This window comes from Chrysochloris asiatica, unplaced genomic scaffold (genome assembly GCF_000296735.1).
Source record: "Chrysochloris asiatica unplaced genomic scaffold, ChrAsi1.0 scaffold00013, whole genome shotgun sequence".
In the NCBI taxonomy this organism is placed as follows: Eukaryota; Metazoa; Chordata; class Mammalia; order Afrosoricida; family Chrysochloridae; genus Chrysochloris; species Chrysochloris asiatica.
In genome coordinates, this window is record NW_006408531.1 from 21,469,146 (window position 1) to 21,487,388 (window position 18,243).

Genomic DNA, 18,243 nt, shown 5'->3' on the forward strand with positions numbered 1-18,243 from the left:
AGTCGTCTTCCTCTCCTTCTTTCTAATCTATGTGGAAACTCAGTGAACCCTGTCCACTATGGGCGACCCTGTGAGCCTTCAAATTTTGGTGGCATAGTTTCCAGAATCACAGCAACTTGCAAGCCACCAACAGTAGGACAAAATGACAGATGAGTGGTGGTTAATACATATATATAAAATCTCCTGGTGTCACACGTAAGATAAGCACTTGACTGCTAACCAAAATATTGGCAGTTCTAACCCATTAGCCACTCCTTGGAAACCCTATACAGCTTCACTATGAGTCATAAACAACTAGACAGCATTTAACAGTAACAAACAGCACACACACACACACCCACATACCTTGGAGTGGTGTTGTAAGATAAGCACACTGGACTGCTAACAAAAAGGTCAGCAGTGTGAACCCACCAGCGACTATTGGAAATCCTATAAAGGATTGTTGCTCAATGGTGCAGCAACTTTATATATATATATGGAGCTCTGGTAGAGTAGTGGTTATGAATTGGGCTGCTAACCTGAAAGTCAGCAGGTGAAAGATGAGGCTTTCTGCTCCTGTAAAGATTTACAGCCTCAGGAATCCTGTGCAGGATCACTATGGGTCGGAACTGACTCCACGGTACTTAACAACAACATATATATATATATATAAACATCTAGTGTGGCGCTGTGGGCTAATGTGCTGTACTGCAAAGTTGCTTTGAACCACAAGGTCAGTGATTCAAGATCACCAGTCATTCCTCAGAAACCCTAAACAGGGTTGCTATGGGTCAGAACTGACTCAGTGGCACTTAACAACAACAACAACTATATATATTGCTTTGTCTTTCTCCCGTGGAGTGGCCCAGTCCTGAGCCAACCTCACAATCGTTGCTACGCCTGAGCCCATTGTTAATGCCACCATGCCAATCCATCTCACTGAGAGTCTTTCTCTTTTTCTCTGACCCTCAGTTTGCCAAACACAATATCCTTCTCCAGGGACTGCTCCCTCCCGACAATAAGTCCGAAGTATGAAAGACGAAGTCTGTCCATCCTGACTTCCAAGGAGCACTCTGGCTGTACCTCTTCCAACACAGATCTGTTTGTTCTTTTGGAATTCCCTGCCCACATGGGTGACCCTGCTGGTATTTAAAATACCCGTGACATAGCTTCCAGAAGCACATCAACACAGAAGCCACCACAGTACGACAAACTGACAGACGAGTGGTGGAAAAGTAGCCATATACATAAATTAAAACATATGGCTGTGTTCTATTAAAATGTAAGTTATGAACACTGAAATTTGAACGTCACATCATTTTCACATATCATAGAATACTGTTATTCATTTATTATTTTTTTTCTAACCATTTAAAAATACTTGGCCAGTGGCAGGCTATACACAAACAGGTAAGGTCTTACTGGCTAGTTTGCTGGCCTCTGAGCTAAATATATTCTAAATGATACACAGAAGGCTTAGTTCTGAGTGCAGTGGCTCCATAGAATATACACTAAACTGTGAACCATAAGATCAGCAGTTCGAGCCAACCAGCTGCTCATGGGAGACAGGTTCGCTACGAGTCAGTACTGACAACATGGCACTTAACAGTTTAATTTGCTTTTGCCACTCCCTTCTTCCAATGCTGAGAATTACAACTAAAAAAATCTATGTAACATTTGTATCTCAACAGATAGTTTTTTCCTATGTGAACCACTCAATATAACACAAGTAAACACAACTATCTAGATAACTAATAAGTGTTTTTGACTTCTACATCTACAGAGACAAATGTTCCAATGGTCCTGACCTTCTCAAGCAGGGTTTTTTGCACAGATTGCAAATGATCAGAACAATGGAAGCAAAACCAATTCCATGCTACAAAGGCAAATTGTTGTTGTTGTTGTTAAGTGCCGTCAAGTCGGTTCCGACCCATAGCGACCCTGTACAGGGTTTCCGAGGGTGTAAATCCTTACGGGAGTAGAAAGCCTCATCTTTCTCCCGCGGAGGGGCTGGTAGTTTCGAACTGCTGACCTTAAGGTTCACAGCCAGATTCGTAACCACTACACTACCATAGGCAAGTAGTAAATATTTTAAAAATAGCAAACTTTACTGCTTAATACTTTGAGTACAGTTTCCACTTCATTAGTGAAGTTTCCTGTAATCTGCTTGCCACAAAGCATGGAATTTAATTTTGCTTTCATTGTTCAAATAGTTTTCAATCTGTGCAATAACCCTGTTTACTGAGGTCAGGACCACTGGAACATGTTATTTCCTCTGCAACAGTGAAATACAAGAAAATTTCCATACAGGCTTCCTGCTGCTTCTCATTCAAAGAGGAAGCAAACGTGACCACTATGGATTCTATTTAGGTGAAAACAAAAGATTATTTGTTGTTCAGAAAGTTACAAGCTTTGCGGCTGGAAACAATGAATGTTTTCTCCAACTGGCATGGGGTTGTTCTCTTTCCCAGCCTTTAGTTTGGGGGTTTCCCAAGTGATCCAGGAGTTTCCTCCTTCAGAATCTTCTAGTGACCATGTCAAGTCTACTAATTAGGACTCTCTGATGTGGAGAATGAGCTGTAAACTAAAACATTTAAACTTTTAACAAATTCCAGTGTAATCAAGTTCAAAAACCAATTGCTTATAAAGGCTTGCTTCATAACATACAATTTAGAAGTAAAATAACTCTTTTGTAAATGCCACCAATAAATTAATCTTGTCCTTTACAGGAAGAGAAACATTTAGTGTTAATAAGAAATAATATGTTGTTGTTAAGTGCCGTTGAGTCGGTTCCAACCCATAGTGACCCTGAACAGGGTTTCCGAGGCTGTAAATCTTTACGGGAGCAGAATGCCTCATCTTTCTCCCGCGGAACAGCTGGTAGTTTCGAACTGCTGACCTTCCCGTTCGCAGCCCGATTTTTAACCACTACGCTACCAAGAAATAATATAAGCAAATAGAATGAAATTTAATATACTTATATGATTAAACGAATTAAATGGGAGGGGGAGGTCATACAGTGAGCTGAAATATGCGTAGAAACTAATTTTTGTGTCTAATTCCTTAAAGCATGGGTGAGAACCTCAAATTCTTAAATTCCTAAAGTCACAGAGTATAAAAGAAAAAGTATAAACTAAGCTGCTAGTATTATGAAACATGGCACACCCCTAGTTACAATGTCTTAAACAAGATATACCCCCTGGGAGTCCTGGTGTGACGAAGAGGGCTAATGTACTGGACTGCAAGGTCAGGAGTTCAAGGTCACCAGCCGCTCCTCAGAAACCCTATACAAGGTTGCTGTAAATCGGAAGTTACTCAACAGCACCTAACAACAACTGTTCGATAGCGTTCTACTGTTCTACTGTTCAAAAACAGTTCTACTGTTCAAAAACACTGTTGGTGCCACAGGATGAGCACAAGTGCAGCAGTTCAAACCCACCAGCCACTTCACAGGAGAAGGATGAGGCTTTCTGCCGATAAAGAGTCACAGTCTCAGAAACCCTACAATGTGCTGCACATAACAAGAACAGTAACAACTATTCAGTATTGCCAACCTTACTAATGCTAGCCTTCAAAATGTCATGTATCTTGTTGTTGTTGTTAAGTTCCGTAGAATTGGTTCCGACCCACAGCGACTCTCTATAGGGTTTCCAAGGAGAAGCTGGTGAGCTTGAACTGACGACCTTGCCGTTCAAATGGCTTTGCAGTCTGGTGTATTAACCCACAGTGCCACACCATGAATCCCTCATGTATCTTGTTGTTGTCAAGTGCCGTCGAGTTCATTCCGACCCATAGCAACCCTGTATAGGGTTTCCAAAGAGCAGCTGGTGAGCTTGAACCTCTGACCTTGCAGTTCAAACGGCTTTGCAGTCTGGGGCATTAACCCACAGCACCACACCAGGACTCCATGTATCTTACTTGCCTGTAAATTAGCTGTCACCCTGTAATTTTGAGTTTTATTTTATTCCATTTCCTACATAGTTTTCCAGAAAGCTTGATACCCTGTTCAGGCCACATGATTTCTATTTCACCTCACAGTTTCCTGATCTGGGGCTGGACCTGTCTTGTCTGCTGCCACCCATACTGAGACAAGACAACAGCCTAATCTTCTCACTAGAGCATGTCGGAAAGCCAAATCCTCACCTCATCCTTTTAGTCATCACTAACATGACACACTGCCCTTTGTCATTAGTTCATGCTCAGTGTCTGCAACCATTTTAGCCCAGGCAGCTTGACAGGACCCTAGAGTAGAGGTCCTAGACTTCCTTCCTCAACACTGGTGTCTGCTGTTTTGGCCCCTGCCTCAAGGAGGTGAGGCGTAATCCTAGCATTTTATCAGGTTATCTTAATTGAGCCTCTTAAAACCAAGAACCCCAGTTTGCTTTGCTCCACCTGGTTACTGACATCTTTACACATTTGAGGATGTAGATGTTTGTGTCTGAGTAACATAAAAGTATTTTAAACCTTAGAAATAGAAAGCATTCAATGATGCAATGTTTCATGATGTTATGGCCAAGTCTCAATGGGATGAGCAAATCAAGTAATTCCCTTTCAAAAGGAGTTCAGTTGAGCCTGACTAGTTAAATCCTCTTTGGACTCAAGGTGTCAATGATGCAGTATTTCATGATACGATGGCCAACTCTCAATGGGATGAGCAAATCAAGTAATTCCCTTTCAAAAGGAGTTCAGTTGAGCCTGACCAGTTAAATCCCCTTTGGACTCAAGGTGTCAATGATGCAGTATTTCATGATATGGCCAACTCTCAATGGGATGAGCAAATTAAGTAATTCCCTTTCAAAAAGAGTTCAATTGAGCCTAACTAGTTAAATCCCCTTTGGACTCAAGGTTTAATATGAAGATTACCAAGAGGAGTACAGAGAAGGAAATAGAAACTGATAGTTGTTAATTAACTTTTCAGGTCAACGTATTTTAATCATGAAGTGGCAAGTCCTGGATTTGGAGCCAATTCAGACTGACTTCAAACCCCTAAATCGCCCTGCTAAATATCTATCTCAAAGTGTGAGAGAGAAGCTGACGAGGCAGGGTACCTTTTATTTTGAATGGGATCATTTCTCTATTTTTCTAGAACCATGGAATTTTAAAGTTGTACTAGTAGAAATTGAGAGATCCAGCCATCTTATTTTACAAATGAGGAAACTAGAGCCAAGAAAACTCAGATTTGGATTTTTTTTTTTTTTTAATTTGAAGGAAAACAGTAAAATTGTGATAAATTTTGAGAACGTTGTTTATGGAAAAAGACTTGGGAGAAAGAGGAATAATGAGAAAAACTGCAGGGTAGTAATTCTAACCATGCTGTCCAATCTTCTAGCTCTGTGTCCTTGGGTACACAATTTGTCTTTATTATTAATGCTATCAAGTTATATGAAAACCAAGTATCAACATTAAAGTACAACATCATGATGCAACAATAATGAAAATAGTAATTACAGATATAAAATGAAATCATTTACTATATATTACACGAACATTTTCACAATAATCCTACCAGGTAGGAAATATCATGATCTTTTTATTATTATTATTAAAGGTATTTATAAAGAGATAATGAAGAGGTTTGTTGAGGGTAATACAATTTACAAATTGGGGAAACACAGGGAACATAGGAATCTTCCAAGTGCTAATGATCATGACCATTTTATAGATGAAGAAACTGAGGGACAAAAAGATGAAGTAAACTTACCCAAGGTCTCTCAGTTAGTAAGTGATGGAGCCAGTTCTCAAACAGTTTTATTCTAGAAGCCAAAATAGATCCTGTACTTCTCACCTACTGGAGCTTTGGTATTTGTTGGATCTGTTCAGTCTACTCAGATTCCCTCAGGGTCCTATCCTTGGGAACCATATCAATTTTGTTGAGACCAAGAACCCAGTTTTAACAGATGCCACTTTGGAGTCAGTCTATATGAACAGAGTTCCATAGAACAGAAGTTATTTAAATACAAATAAGTCAGAATAAACTGAGAGATGACCATGTCACCTAAAAAGGAAAGAAGAGCCAACAAGTCTGAAGATACACTCACTTACTGAGAAGAGGTATCATGTGATAAAGGTATCAGAACTTAGAGAGGCTCTGGGCTAAGACAATTTCTTAAAGCTAGAGGTCAGAAGGAAAGGTGTATCATGTAGAGACTGACTGTCATGTGCATGCTAATGGTAGAAGACTTACTCAGTTTATTAATATTAGGCATTAAACTATGCCATGTTTGTAAATACTCAGCTCTGAAGCCATCCATGGAAAACAAAATCACTGGGGGCAGGTCAAACCTGAAAATGAAAGACAGAAATTGGTCTATTACTTTAATTGTGAAAAACAATAAATATGTTTTGTTTTTTGTTCACTACTTGCAATTAGAAAAAAGCCTAGAAAATATAGTAAGAAAACAGTACTGGCAATGGTTTTTGCAGCATTATTCACAATAGTTAAATGATGAAAATGGGGTATATACGTATACAAAATGCATATAGACATAAACAAAATACATATACATACACACATAAACAATATACATATATATACACACAAACATATACATATATACCTATACATATATACATGTACAAAATGTAGAATATACATACAATGGAACATTCTTCAGCCAGAAATATTACTCATGTAAGAAAAATGAAGTTCTGATACAAGTTTCAAAACAGATGAAGCTTGAATGCAATGATTCAAACCTTGAATTGCAGTCCAGCATGTTAACCCTCACAGCCACACCAAGACTCCAGTGAATGCAATTAAAGCCACTGAATTATACACTTGAAAATGAATGAAATGGCAATTTTTTATTATATATAATTTGCCACAATATTTTTTTTTTTTTAATGAATGAGCTAGTTGGGAAGAGATGGTGTATTTTCAGTATGTTTGAGAAAATTTAGTAAAAAATTACAGTATGCCATCTAAGTACATATTATATAACTGTGAAGAGAATCCAGAGAACAAACCTCCTGAGCTTGCCAGAAAAATTGTTCATTATAATTCATTAAGCAAATCTTTGAGTAAGGCATTGTGCTAGATCCTGAAGTATGAAGGAGTTAGCACTCCTATGAGGAAGGAAATGAGAAAGTAAACAGGTGTTCAGGACTAAATTCTAGTGCAGGATGCTATTCCATTAGCTAAGTGAATAACACTCTGTCCAGAGAGTGTGACATGTGAAGGGAGGACAAATAGAAGTCATACTAAAGATAATTAGACTAACGTTCCAACCAAGGAAATACTGGGTATAGATTCATGTGTGATACATACACAAATATTTATGAATCTCAAAACATTGAGTTAAACAGCAGAAGTTAGACACAAAAGAACACATGTTATGATTCCATTTATATGAGATTCTAGAACAGGAATACATGATGATAGAAATTGGAATTTTAGTATCTCTAGGGGTGAGTTCCTGGTGTGGTGCTGTGGGTTAATGCACCAGACTGCAAAGTCATTTGAACTGCAAGGTCAGTGGTTCAAGTTCACCAGCTGCTCCTCGGAAACTCTATACAGGGTTGTTATGGGTCGGAATTGACTCGATGGCACTTAACAACAACAACAAGGATGGGTGGAAGGAGTCCTGGTGTGGTGCTGTGGGTTAATGTGCAGGATTGCTAAATCAGTTTGAACAGCAAGGTTGGCAGTTCAAGCTCACTAGCTGCTCCTCAGAACCCTATACAGATGGCACTTAACAACGACATCAGTAAAGGTGGGCAGATAGTGGTGTGGGTTACACAGATGTATTCATTTCTAAATTTAATCAAACTAAGATGTATCCAACTGTACACTTATAAGCTCAACCTCAAGTATTGAAAAATGGAAAATTATTAACTTTGATCGATGGGAAAGTTATGCAAAATTTAAATTGGCCTGGTACAGTTTGTAATTGGAAACCTATTTAAAAAAAAAAAAAAAATTTAACATTGGAATAATTTTGATGAAAGTATTCATATATGGTATTGTTGTTTTTAAGTGCCGTTGAGTTGGTTCAAACAGACCTTGTAGTCCAGCACATAAACCCACAGCACCACACCAGGACTCCATAATGGATCACCAAAAATAACCTTGCAGCTTAAAGATGGTCAAAACATCTATGAGTTCAAGTGGGAAGCAATGAACCTTGAAAACATTGTGATGAATGAACTAAGTCAGTCACCAAAGGACAAATATTATATGATTCCACTAAGATGACATATCTACAATGTGCAAATAAAGAGAGATCAAAGTTTATTTGTGCTTGGGAGGAAAATGGGACAGGGCTAGAAAGAATCATTTCTCAGAGGACACTAAGTTTCTGTGAAGGGTGATGAAAAATTTAGAAATGGTTAATGCTGATGGTTGTACAACATAAAAAGAGTGGAATCCAAAGTTCCAGTACACTTCTTTCTTAATGGCCTCCCTGACCATCTAAACTACCTACCCCAGTGCTGCGATAGAGCATTTCAAAAGCAAAATGATAAAAACAGAGTCCTGGTGTGGCACTGTAAGATAAGCACTAGACTTAACCACAAGGTCAGCAGTTCAAACCTACCAGTTATTCCTTAGATACCCTGTACAGGGTCACTATGAGTCAGAACTGATTCCATGGCACATAGCAACAAAACAAACTCATCTTTGTAGGTAAAACACCTGAAATTATTTCCTTAAGATACATTTTGTTAAGTTGAAATTTCCTGGTCAAAGGATAAGTATTTTCAAGGGAGATTGATATACTTTGTCATGGTTCTTTTATGAAAATTGAAATTCATTTTTAAAAAATGGAAAATTATTTATGAGTTCAAGTGGGAAACAATGAACCTTGAAAACATTATAATAAATGAAATAATTCAGTCTCCAAAGGACAAATATTATATGATCCCACTAAGATGTCACCTTAATAGAACATATCTTAAGGATATAATTAAAATATTTACTGATGAAGATCAAAGACCATAGCCTTCAGTATGGATTATATCTCGATATAAAGAAAACAAAAATCCTACCACTGGACCAATAAACAACATTCTTATCAATGGAGAAAAGAATGAAGTTGTCAAAGACTTCATTTTTCTTGGATCAACTATCAACACTCACGGAAACCACAGCCAAGAAACCAAATGACGTATTGCATTGGCCAAATCTGATGAGCCTCTCAGGTTGGAAGGCATTGAAAATACGACCGAGCTGCCTCCTCAAAGAAGAGTTAAACGTGATGATGTGAATAGTAAAGCCTTTGGGGCCATCGCTTGCTTATGGAGCAGAACTCAAAATGAACAGAAACAGCTGTAAACATCCATTAATAATCAGAGCATGGAATGTATGAAACATGAATCTAAGAAAATTGGAAATTTTCAAAACTGAAATAGATGCATAAACATTGATATCCTAGACATTAGTGAGCTGAAATGAACTGGTATTGACCATTTTGAATATGACAATCACATGGTTTACTATGCCAGGAATGACAAATGAAGAGGAATGGCACCACAGTCATTATCAAAAAGAAAATATCAAGATCTGTCTTGAAGTACAACACAGCTTGTGATAGGATAATATCCATATGTGTACAAGGTAGACCAGTTAATACCACTATTACTTAAATTTATGTACCAACTATTAGCACCAATGATAATAAAATTGAAGAATTCTACCAACTTCTTCAGTCTGAAATTGATCAAACATTCAATCAAGATGTGTTGGTAATTACTGAGGATTGGAATGCAAAGGTTGGAAACAAAGAGGAAGGGTCAGTAGTTGGAAAATATGGCCTTGGTGATGGAAATAATGCTGGAGATCACATGATAGAACTTTGCAAGACCAATGACTGCTTCATTTCAAGCACCTTTATTAACATAAAAGATGACTATACACACGAACTTTACCAAATGGAATTTACAGAAATCAAATTGACAACATTTATGGAAAGAGACAATAGAAAAACTCCATATCATCAGCCAAAACAAGAACAAGAGAAGACTGTGGAACAGACCATAAATTGCTTATATGCAAATTCAGGCTAAAAATGAAAAAAATTAAAACAAGTTCACATGAGCCAAAATATCACCTTGAACACATTCCCCCAGAATTTAGAGATCATCTGAAGAGCAGATTTGATACATTAGACACTAAAGACCAAAGACCAGAAGAGTTGTGGGATGACATCAAGAACATCATACAGGAAGAAAGCAAAAGGTCATTAAGACAAGAAATAAGGAAAAGACAAAAATGGATGTCAGAAGAAACTCTGAAACTTGCTTTCCAGTGTAGAGAAGCTAAAGCAAATGGAAGAAATGAGGAGGTACAAGAGCTGAATAGAAAAATTTAAAAAGAGCAGCTCAGGAAGACAAGGTTAAATATTAAAACGAAATGTGCAAAGACCTGGAGTTAGAAAACCAAAAGGGAAAAACATGCTCAGCATTTTTCAAGCTGAGAGACCTGAAGAAAAAATTCAAGCCTTGACTTGCAATATCCTATGGGTAAAATGGACTCCTGGTGCGATGCTGTGGATCAGCTCTGGACTATGAACAGCAAGGTTGCTCCTTGAAAACCCTTTACAGGGTTGCTATGAGTCAGAACTGACTCAATGGCACTTAACAACAACAAATAGGCAAAATATTGAGTGATACATAAAACATCAAAAGAACATGGAAGGAATACATAAAGCCACTGTACCAAAAAGAAATGGTCAATATTGAACCATTTCAAGAGGTGACATATGTAGAAGTTTTGTAACAAAAAGAGGGGAGTAGTTAATCTTACAGTCCAGGAACAGAGGGCCCTAGGACTATCAATGGCGAAGAGCATGAGCAGAATGTGGGACTATATCCAGAGAAGCAGCAACACCAGAGATGAAGACAGAGACGAGGGCATGGAGAAATAGAGCAGCTGAAGACCCTAGACTCATGGAAAGAGAAAGGCTGTGTGCTGGCTTCCAGCTGCAGGTGTCAGGAGGCAGTATTTCAGAATGTGCCCTTTGGCTGTTTAAATGATTATATACTCCTATTTTTTTGTACATTCCCCCCCCCAAAAAAAAACAAAAAAACAAAACAAAACCTAGGGGAGAAGAGAAGTAAATACTGTTGAATGATAATGATGCACGGAGGAGATTATAAGATCGTAATCATTGCCGTAAGGTCAGCAGTTCGAAACTACCAGCTGTTCCATGGGAGAAAGATGAGGCACTGGTAAAGATTTACAGCCTCGGAAACCCTGTACAGGGTCTCTATGAGTCAGAATCAACTCCATGGCACATAACCACCACCACCACCAATCATTGCAATGAAATGATAAGTGTAAAAAAGATGTTCCCCATGTAAACTATCACTCAATTGATAATAAATCTTAAATAAATAAATAAAAAGAGCCAATGATAGTGAAGGAAAAAGTCCAAGGTGCATTGAAGGTATTGGCGAAGAACAAGGCACCAGGAATTGATGGAATACTAATTGAAATCTTCCAACAAACTAATGCAGAGCTGGAGGGACTCACTTGTCTATGCCAAGACAGCTACCTAGCCAACTGCCTGGAAGAGAACCATATTTGTGCCCATTCCAAAGAGAAGTGACCTAATGGAATGTGGAAGTCATTGGGCAATATCATTAATATCTCACACAAGGAAAATTCTGGTAAAGATAATACACAAATGGCTGCAACCATACATTGACAGGGAACTGCCAGAGATTCAAGCTGGATTCAGAAGAGATGTGGAACACGGGATATCTTTGCTGACGTCAGATGGATCTTGGCTAAAAGCAAAGAATAACAGAAAGAAGTTGACCTGTTCTTTATAGATAACACAAAGGCTTTCAGTTGTGTGCATCATCACAAGCTACAGAAAATTTTGCAGAGAATGAATATTCCAGAACACTTAATTGTGCTTATGAGAAACCTGTACATAGACCAAGAGGCCTTATACAAAACAAGTAAAGACCAAACAGTTTAAAAGTAGGAAAGGTGTGTGCCAGGTTTGTATTCTTTCACCATATTTATTCAACATGTATGATAAGCACATAATCCGAAAAGCTGGATTATATGAAGAAAACTGTGGCATCAGTATTGGAGGAAGACTCATTCTGCATTTCAGCAACCTTGGTTGCTAAAAGCCAAGAGGACTTAAAATGCATACTGATAAATATCAAAGGTAAGAGCCTTTCATATGGGTTTCACCTCAAATTAAAGAAAACAAAAATCCTCACTACTAGATAAATAAGCAACATCTATATAAATGGAGAAAAGACTGAAGTTGTCAAAGACTTCATTTTTCTTGGATCAACCATCAACACTCATGGAAACAGCAGTCATGAAATGAAATGACATATTGCATTAGGCAAATCTGCTACAAAAGACCTCTTTGAAGTGTTCTGGAGCAAAGATATCAGTTTGAGGACTAAGGTGTGCCTGACCCAAGCCATGATATTTTCAATTACATCATATGCATGTGAAACTTGGACAGTGAATAAGGAAGAACATAGAATAATTGATGCACTTGATTTATAATGTTGGGGGATAATATTAAAAACAGCATGGACTGACAAAAGAATAAATCTGTGTTGGAAGAAGTACAGCCAGAATGCTCCTTGGAAACCAGGATGGCTAGACTTTGTCTCTCATTCTTTGGACATATTATCAGGAGGGACCAGTCACTGGAGAAGGATATAATGTTTGGTAAAGTGGAGGGTCAGAGAAAAAGAGGAAGACCCCCAGTGAGATATATTGGCACAGCAGTAGCAGCAATGGGCTCAAACGTAGCAAGAATTGTAAGGTTGACACAGGACCAGGCATTGTTTCTTTCCGCTGTACATAGGGTCACTGTGAGCAGGTACCGACTCGATGGTACCTAACAACAACATAGGGTTGCTGGTGTCTTGGTATAACACTGTAGGATGAGCACTGAGCTGCTAACTGCAAGGTCAGTTGTTCAAACCCACCAGCTACTCCTCGGAAATCCTATACATGGTTACTATGAGTAGGAATGGACTCCAGAGCACTTAACTACAGCAGTATGGTGACTACAAGTTTGAACTTTACTTGACAGTTGTTGTTGTTGTTGTTGAGTGCCATCGAGTCGGGTCCGACCCATAGCGACCCTGTACAGGGTTTCCGAGGGTAGTGGGGTGTTTTTTGTTTTTTTGTTTTGTTTTGTTTTTAAGCACAGATGGCTACTAATTTAAGTGAGTTATATTGTATTATCATGACAAAAGAATATATTTTCTTTTCATTTTTTGACTAACTGCTAATATGACTAAACACATCATCAATATTGTTTTATTATGCATGATGTAGCTTGTATTAAGGCTCACCACATGCCAGAAATGATTTCATTTTCCCATTAGCAAGAAATCTAAGGACAACATGTAAGCCAGATACTAATATCATGTTCAGTGTATAAAGAGACAGATATAGATCAGGTGGCTGACCCAAAGTGGTCCACTGCCAATAGGATGAGAGCTAAGCTCTCAGTCTTCATTTGCTTGATTTAAGAGCCTACCCTCCTTCTTATACTGCACTCACTAGCAAAATAGAAATACAAAGAAACTATTAACAGAAATACTAGCTTAAATGTATAAGAAGAGGGCTTCCCTTAATGGAATGTCTCCAGCCGCTAAAATTATATTGTTGGTGAGTATTGTTAATAGTGACCAGAACTATCATTGTATGTTGTATCTGTAAGTATAGAGCCAAGTCCAGAGAGCAGCCATAATAAACATGTGGAAGAGGTGTATGTGGTGAGGTGTGTTACCTCCCCACATCTCTTAAGCTCACCACCTGGGCCCACTTGACAAAGTCCTACTCACTCATTCTTTAAGGTCCACTTTTCATTGTGAGACCTTCCAGGGACAAACTTATTTCCTTCTCTTTAGAAAGAATAAATTTGAGGCACAGGATATTAATAGAAAAGAATTTTGGCAAAAGTAACTTCTATCTAAATCCCAGTCCTGACTGTAGAAGTTTAGGAATGTTAGTATTTAAACTTCAAGCAAATTTTAAATCCTTATTGTCATATATTGTAATGTAATATGTTGCATTAATATAATAAATCGATATACAAGTGCTCTGAAAACAATTAAGCAAAGTCTGATTCTACCTCTCCAAGAAATCTAACCTACTGTTAGCTTAAAAATGCAAATAGATTTGAGGAAATTCTGCCTTTCAAACCATATTTTCATGTGTCAGCTGTTAAAGGAGGATAAAAATCCCCATGTCAGCCTCACCCTTCTGGACACTGAGGCTGTTGGGCTGTGCTACATTCTTCTTTCACCCATGATGTTTCTCCTGGAAAGCAGAAGATAAAAATTCTTTAGATGACTACACTAAAGATAGAGAAAATGAAACAAATGTTCAATGGATATGACCCCAAACCACTTAGTTTATTTTACTCCATTAACAAAATTCTTCTAGTACACATTCAGTGTTCTTGCACATGAACATTACATGACAGAGAAAATGGTATTAACTCTAGGATTTGCTTTAAAATAATGCAAAATTGGAGGGGAGCTAGAGCTGAGTGCCTTTGGGTTGAGGCTTATAGCAGAGTGGAGTGCCCTTTGGGCATTTATCAGCAGCTCTAAAAGAGGTCAAGGGGCCTATGACTGAAAGGCCAAGGACCAGAAAGGGACACTTCTGCGGGCATGGCTGAGAAGAGCCTGTCCTAACTAGAAGAATAGTGCCCCAAGCATTTCAGATCCTAAATTGTAACCTGCTAGCTTCCCTAATCAATCCCATAATCTGAATACTGTCTCGGAGTTCTGTGTGGCCATTTCAATGAATGATAGAACTCAAATAAGTAATAGAAAGTGCTGTGGAAGGGATGATTGGTGTCCGAATTGGCAAGGAAGTTGAAGGGTGGAGGCATGTCTGATCTCAGCCTCACATGAATCAGCCTTGGACTGATTTGATTCTCCTTTTATCTCTTGTGAGATTACAGGAAGTCAAGCATTACCACCCCATCCCACCCTCCTTTTTTAAAAAAAATTTCATTTTAATGTACAACTGGGAATTATCTATCATACAGATAATCTAATCACTTAGATAATTTAACAACCTAACTATCAAGTATCGAATCTTTAAAGAGAGAACATATTTACATTTATTCAAAAAATAAACAAATGGCTAAATTAATTCTATTAAAATACACAGTTAGTATTAATGGTAAACTTCAATACAGTTACTTTTCTTTTACTACCAAATTGAAGCAGCATAGTGTATGAATTCAGTGGGAAAATTTATCACATGAGAATCAGTGTTGAGGTGAAAAGTTAAGAGTAATAAAATTGGAGCTGGAGGTGGGGAAATACAGAAGTAGAGGGCAGTATGATCAATGAAACCGCACCATAATTACTGGATTAGAAAAGATCTTGCTTTACAGACAAATAAGGAGCTTTAAGCTTTATCTTTTCTCTCTGATATTTCTGCTATAAGTTCTCTTCCTTTAATACACAAACCACATTTATTTTCACTGAAAACACAGTTCATCTTTTGTTCCAGATGGAGTAGTTTGAGATTCTCTAATTGGTTTAATTTCTACAGCCTAATCCAGCTCTAGGGTTGCTAAACTCACTGGCAAATGTGTTGTCAACATCCTTCTGCTTACCTTGGCAAACACTCTTATAATCAGTGCAGCAGTCTTTCCTCTGCAAGCAGTCATCTGAGCAAGAGCAAAGGCTAGATTCTAACCTGGTTTCCCCACACCGAAATTTATTACAGGTCCATATTTGAGCTGTAAAATTGCACAATGAAGATTTGAGCATTTAATTCATGCTAAGTATTCAATACAAAAAAATAGAAATGTTATGCATTTCCCTTCCATTATTGTCATACTGTCAAATACTTGGCTTATCTCCATTAGTAAAAAAAAAATATGCAAAATGAAGAACAATCTACCACTTTTTTCACTAGCATGGCTAGCACAAAGAAATGCAACTCTGTTAACTGCAGCTCTAGTCTACCGGTCTTATTCCTACCCAAGGGTAAAGTGTTCCCAATGGTGAGGAATCACTAGCCCTGACCGATTCTTGGCATCCATTAGCCACTGTAGGAACCCTGATCTAAGAACAGGTCACAAGGAAGAGACAGGAACAAGAAAAGTAACCGCTGCACAATCAGGTCTGCAAGAATGTTGGCAGTACCTCCCGGGTGACAGTGACAGATGGCTTGGTCAGCTCACAGCCGCACCTCTGAGCTGCTCTCAGGGTATAGCCTGGGTAGGAGATTTATTTAACAAATCTTCCTACTGCTGCCACCAGCTAAAATCAGCATGGCCCTTGTGCTTAGACCAAATGTTAGTAGGCGACTGCTGTATGCTGCAATTACATTTACAGTTCTGGATCCCACATCAATTATTTACCACTTAGGAAAGCAGGATTTCTGAAAATGGAGCAAAGAGAATACAAATCTAGGTTGTTAAGTGTTGTGGAGTCAGTCAGACTTCTAGTGATACTGTATAGGTTGTAAGGTTTCTGAGACTTTTTTTTTTTTAATTTTTACTGTAGCAGAAAAGCTCATCTTTCTCCTGTGAAGTGGCTGGTATGTTCAAACCACGGACCTTGTGGTTCGCAGTCTAGTGCTTATCATAAGGAGCCACCGCACTCGGCCCTTTTCAGAAAACATAATATCAGTCATTGTACTTTTCTAATCTTCACTCTCCTCCAACCCCCCTTACCTTACTTCCTAGGGAATGAAACATTGCAAACTATCTCTTCCACCTAGAGAACTGTGTTCCTCAACACAGAACACTATCATCAGAATCACTGAGAACAACCTATTTTACAGGTGAGTCTTACACACTCTGAAGTGAGTCTTACACACTCTGAAGTGAGTCTTACACACTCTGAAGTTTCAGAAGCTCTGAAAATGAAACTAGATAAGATGTTTAACTTTAAGCCATAGCAAACACTCTTAAAATATATGTAGTCAAATAGCATTCCATATGCTGTGGACAGTTATCCCTCAACTTCAACGAAATAAAGTGAGAACTCTGTGTTTAGCACTGTGACCAGGGCAAAGTTAATAGATTGTATCTGTAAGATGTCTAGGGGAACATTTGGATATGCATTAGGACAGCACAAATAACATGCTTATTCTTATAAATCATACTTGGTTCCACACAGGTGTTTTCAAAATCCCAACAACAGTCGCCTCGGTCTTTACATCCCACATCACACCTGCAGCCCTCCAGGCCTCTAAACGATGAATCAAAGCATTTCCTCCTGCAACTGCCTGTAAAGTGAAGAAAATAAGGACAACAAAGCTTAGAAGTTATCTAATCCCTTATTTAAGCATGCAGAAATACATTTTAGATGGTAGAAGCACACAGAAATGTTTAATGCAGACCAGGTGAGACAAATCAATGGTTTTTGTGGTGCTTGTGTGACTTGTCAGTGCAATATAATAAACAAGACACTGTTGTGTGCAAGGATACATGGGAATGCATGGGGGTGGGTTGGGACCTAAACCAGCAATGTGGTATGGAGGACACCCTGGAGTCACAGGAGAGACATCAAGATTTTAAAAAGTCAGTGAAACTAAGAAACACAAATCCGGAGGTGTGCAGATGAGTCATGATGGCTAAGGAGCAGACTTGTATGTTGTTAAATGTTGTCAAGTCAGTTCTGACTCATAGGACCCTGTATAGGGTTTCCCAGGAGCAACTGGTGGATTTGAATACCCATCTTATAGTTAGCAGTCCAGTGCTTAATTATACAGTGACACACTAGGTAGATTAAGGAGCAGAAAGGTGTCTTTGCCCTACTTGAAGCCTAATGTCTGGTAATGGGAAACTGTCAAAGAGTAGGCAGATCAGAAGTAATTAGATTTGTGATTTAGGAATCCTCTCTGGAAAATGGAATCATGGTGTGGCACTGTGGGATCAGCACTGGACCTCTAACCACAAGGTAGTTGGTTCAAACCCACCAACTGCTCCTCAGAAACTCTACACAGGGTCGCTATGAGTCAAACCAAGTTGACAACATTTAACAAAAACAACTCTGGAAAATAGGCAGAGCGGCCCAAGGGAGATGGAAACTCTTGGACCAAGCAGATTTTAACCCAAATCTCCTATGGTAAGGGCCTAAAGAATGGCAGTGGTGGCGGTGGTGGTATGCAGTCAAGTTGGTTCTGACTCATAGTGACTTTGAATAGGGTTTCTGGGGCTATAAATCTTTATAAGAGCAGAAGGCCTCATCTTTCTCCCATGGAGTGGCTTGTAGATTCAAACTGCTGATATAATTAAGACTATTAATTAGTGTGAGAAAGACATGAATTCTGTCAGCAGTGTTCTTGGAAGA

General features: G+C 38.5%; 1 protein-coding gene across 1 annotated transcript in view; it reads right to left on the minus strand.

Annotated features, from left to right (window-relative positions):
- The window catches only part of ENPP3 (ectonucleotide pyrophosphatase/phosphodiesterase 3), a 144,908-nt gene that overhangs the window by 92,778 nt on the left and 33,887 nt on the right, over positions 1-18,243 (minus strand). The window contains exons 3-6 of the mRNA XM_006834724.1: positions 17,054-17,176; positions 15,552-15,677; positions 14,173-14,233; positions 6,164-6,261 (exon numbers count right to left, since the gene is read on the minus strand). Coding sequence (XP_006834787.1) covers positions 6,164-6,261; positions 14,173-14,233; positions 15,552-15,677; positions 17,054-17,176 — 408 coding nt within the window. The remainder of the gene's footprint in view (positions 1-6,163; positions 6,262-14,172; positions 14,234-15,551; positions 15,678-17,053; positions 17,177-18,243) is intronic.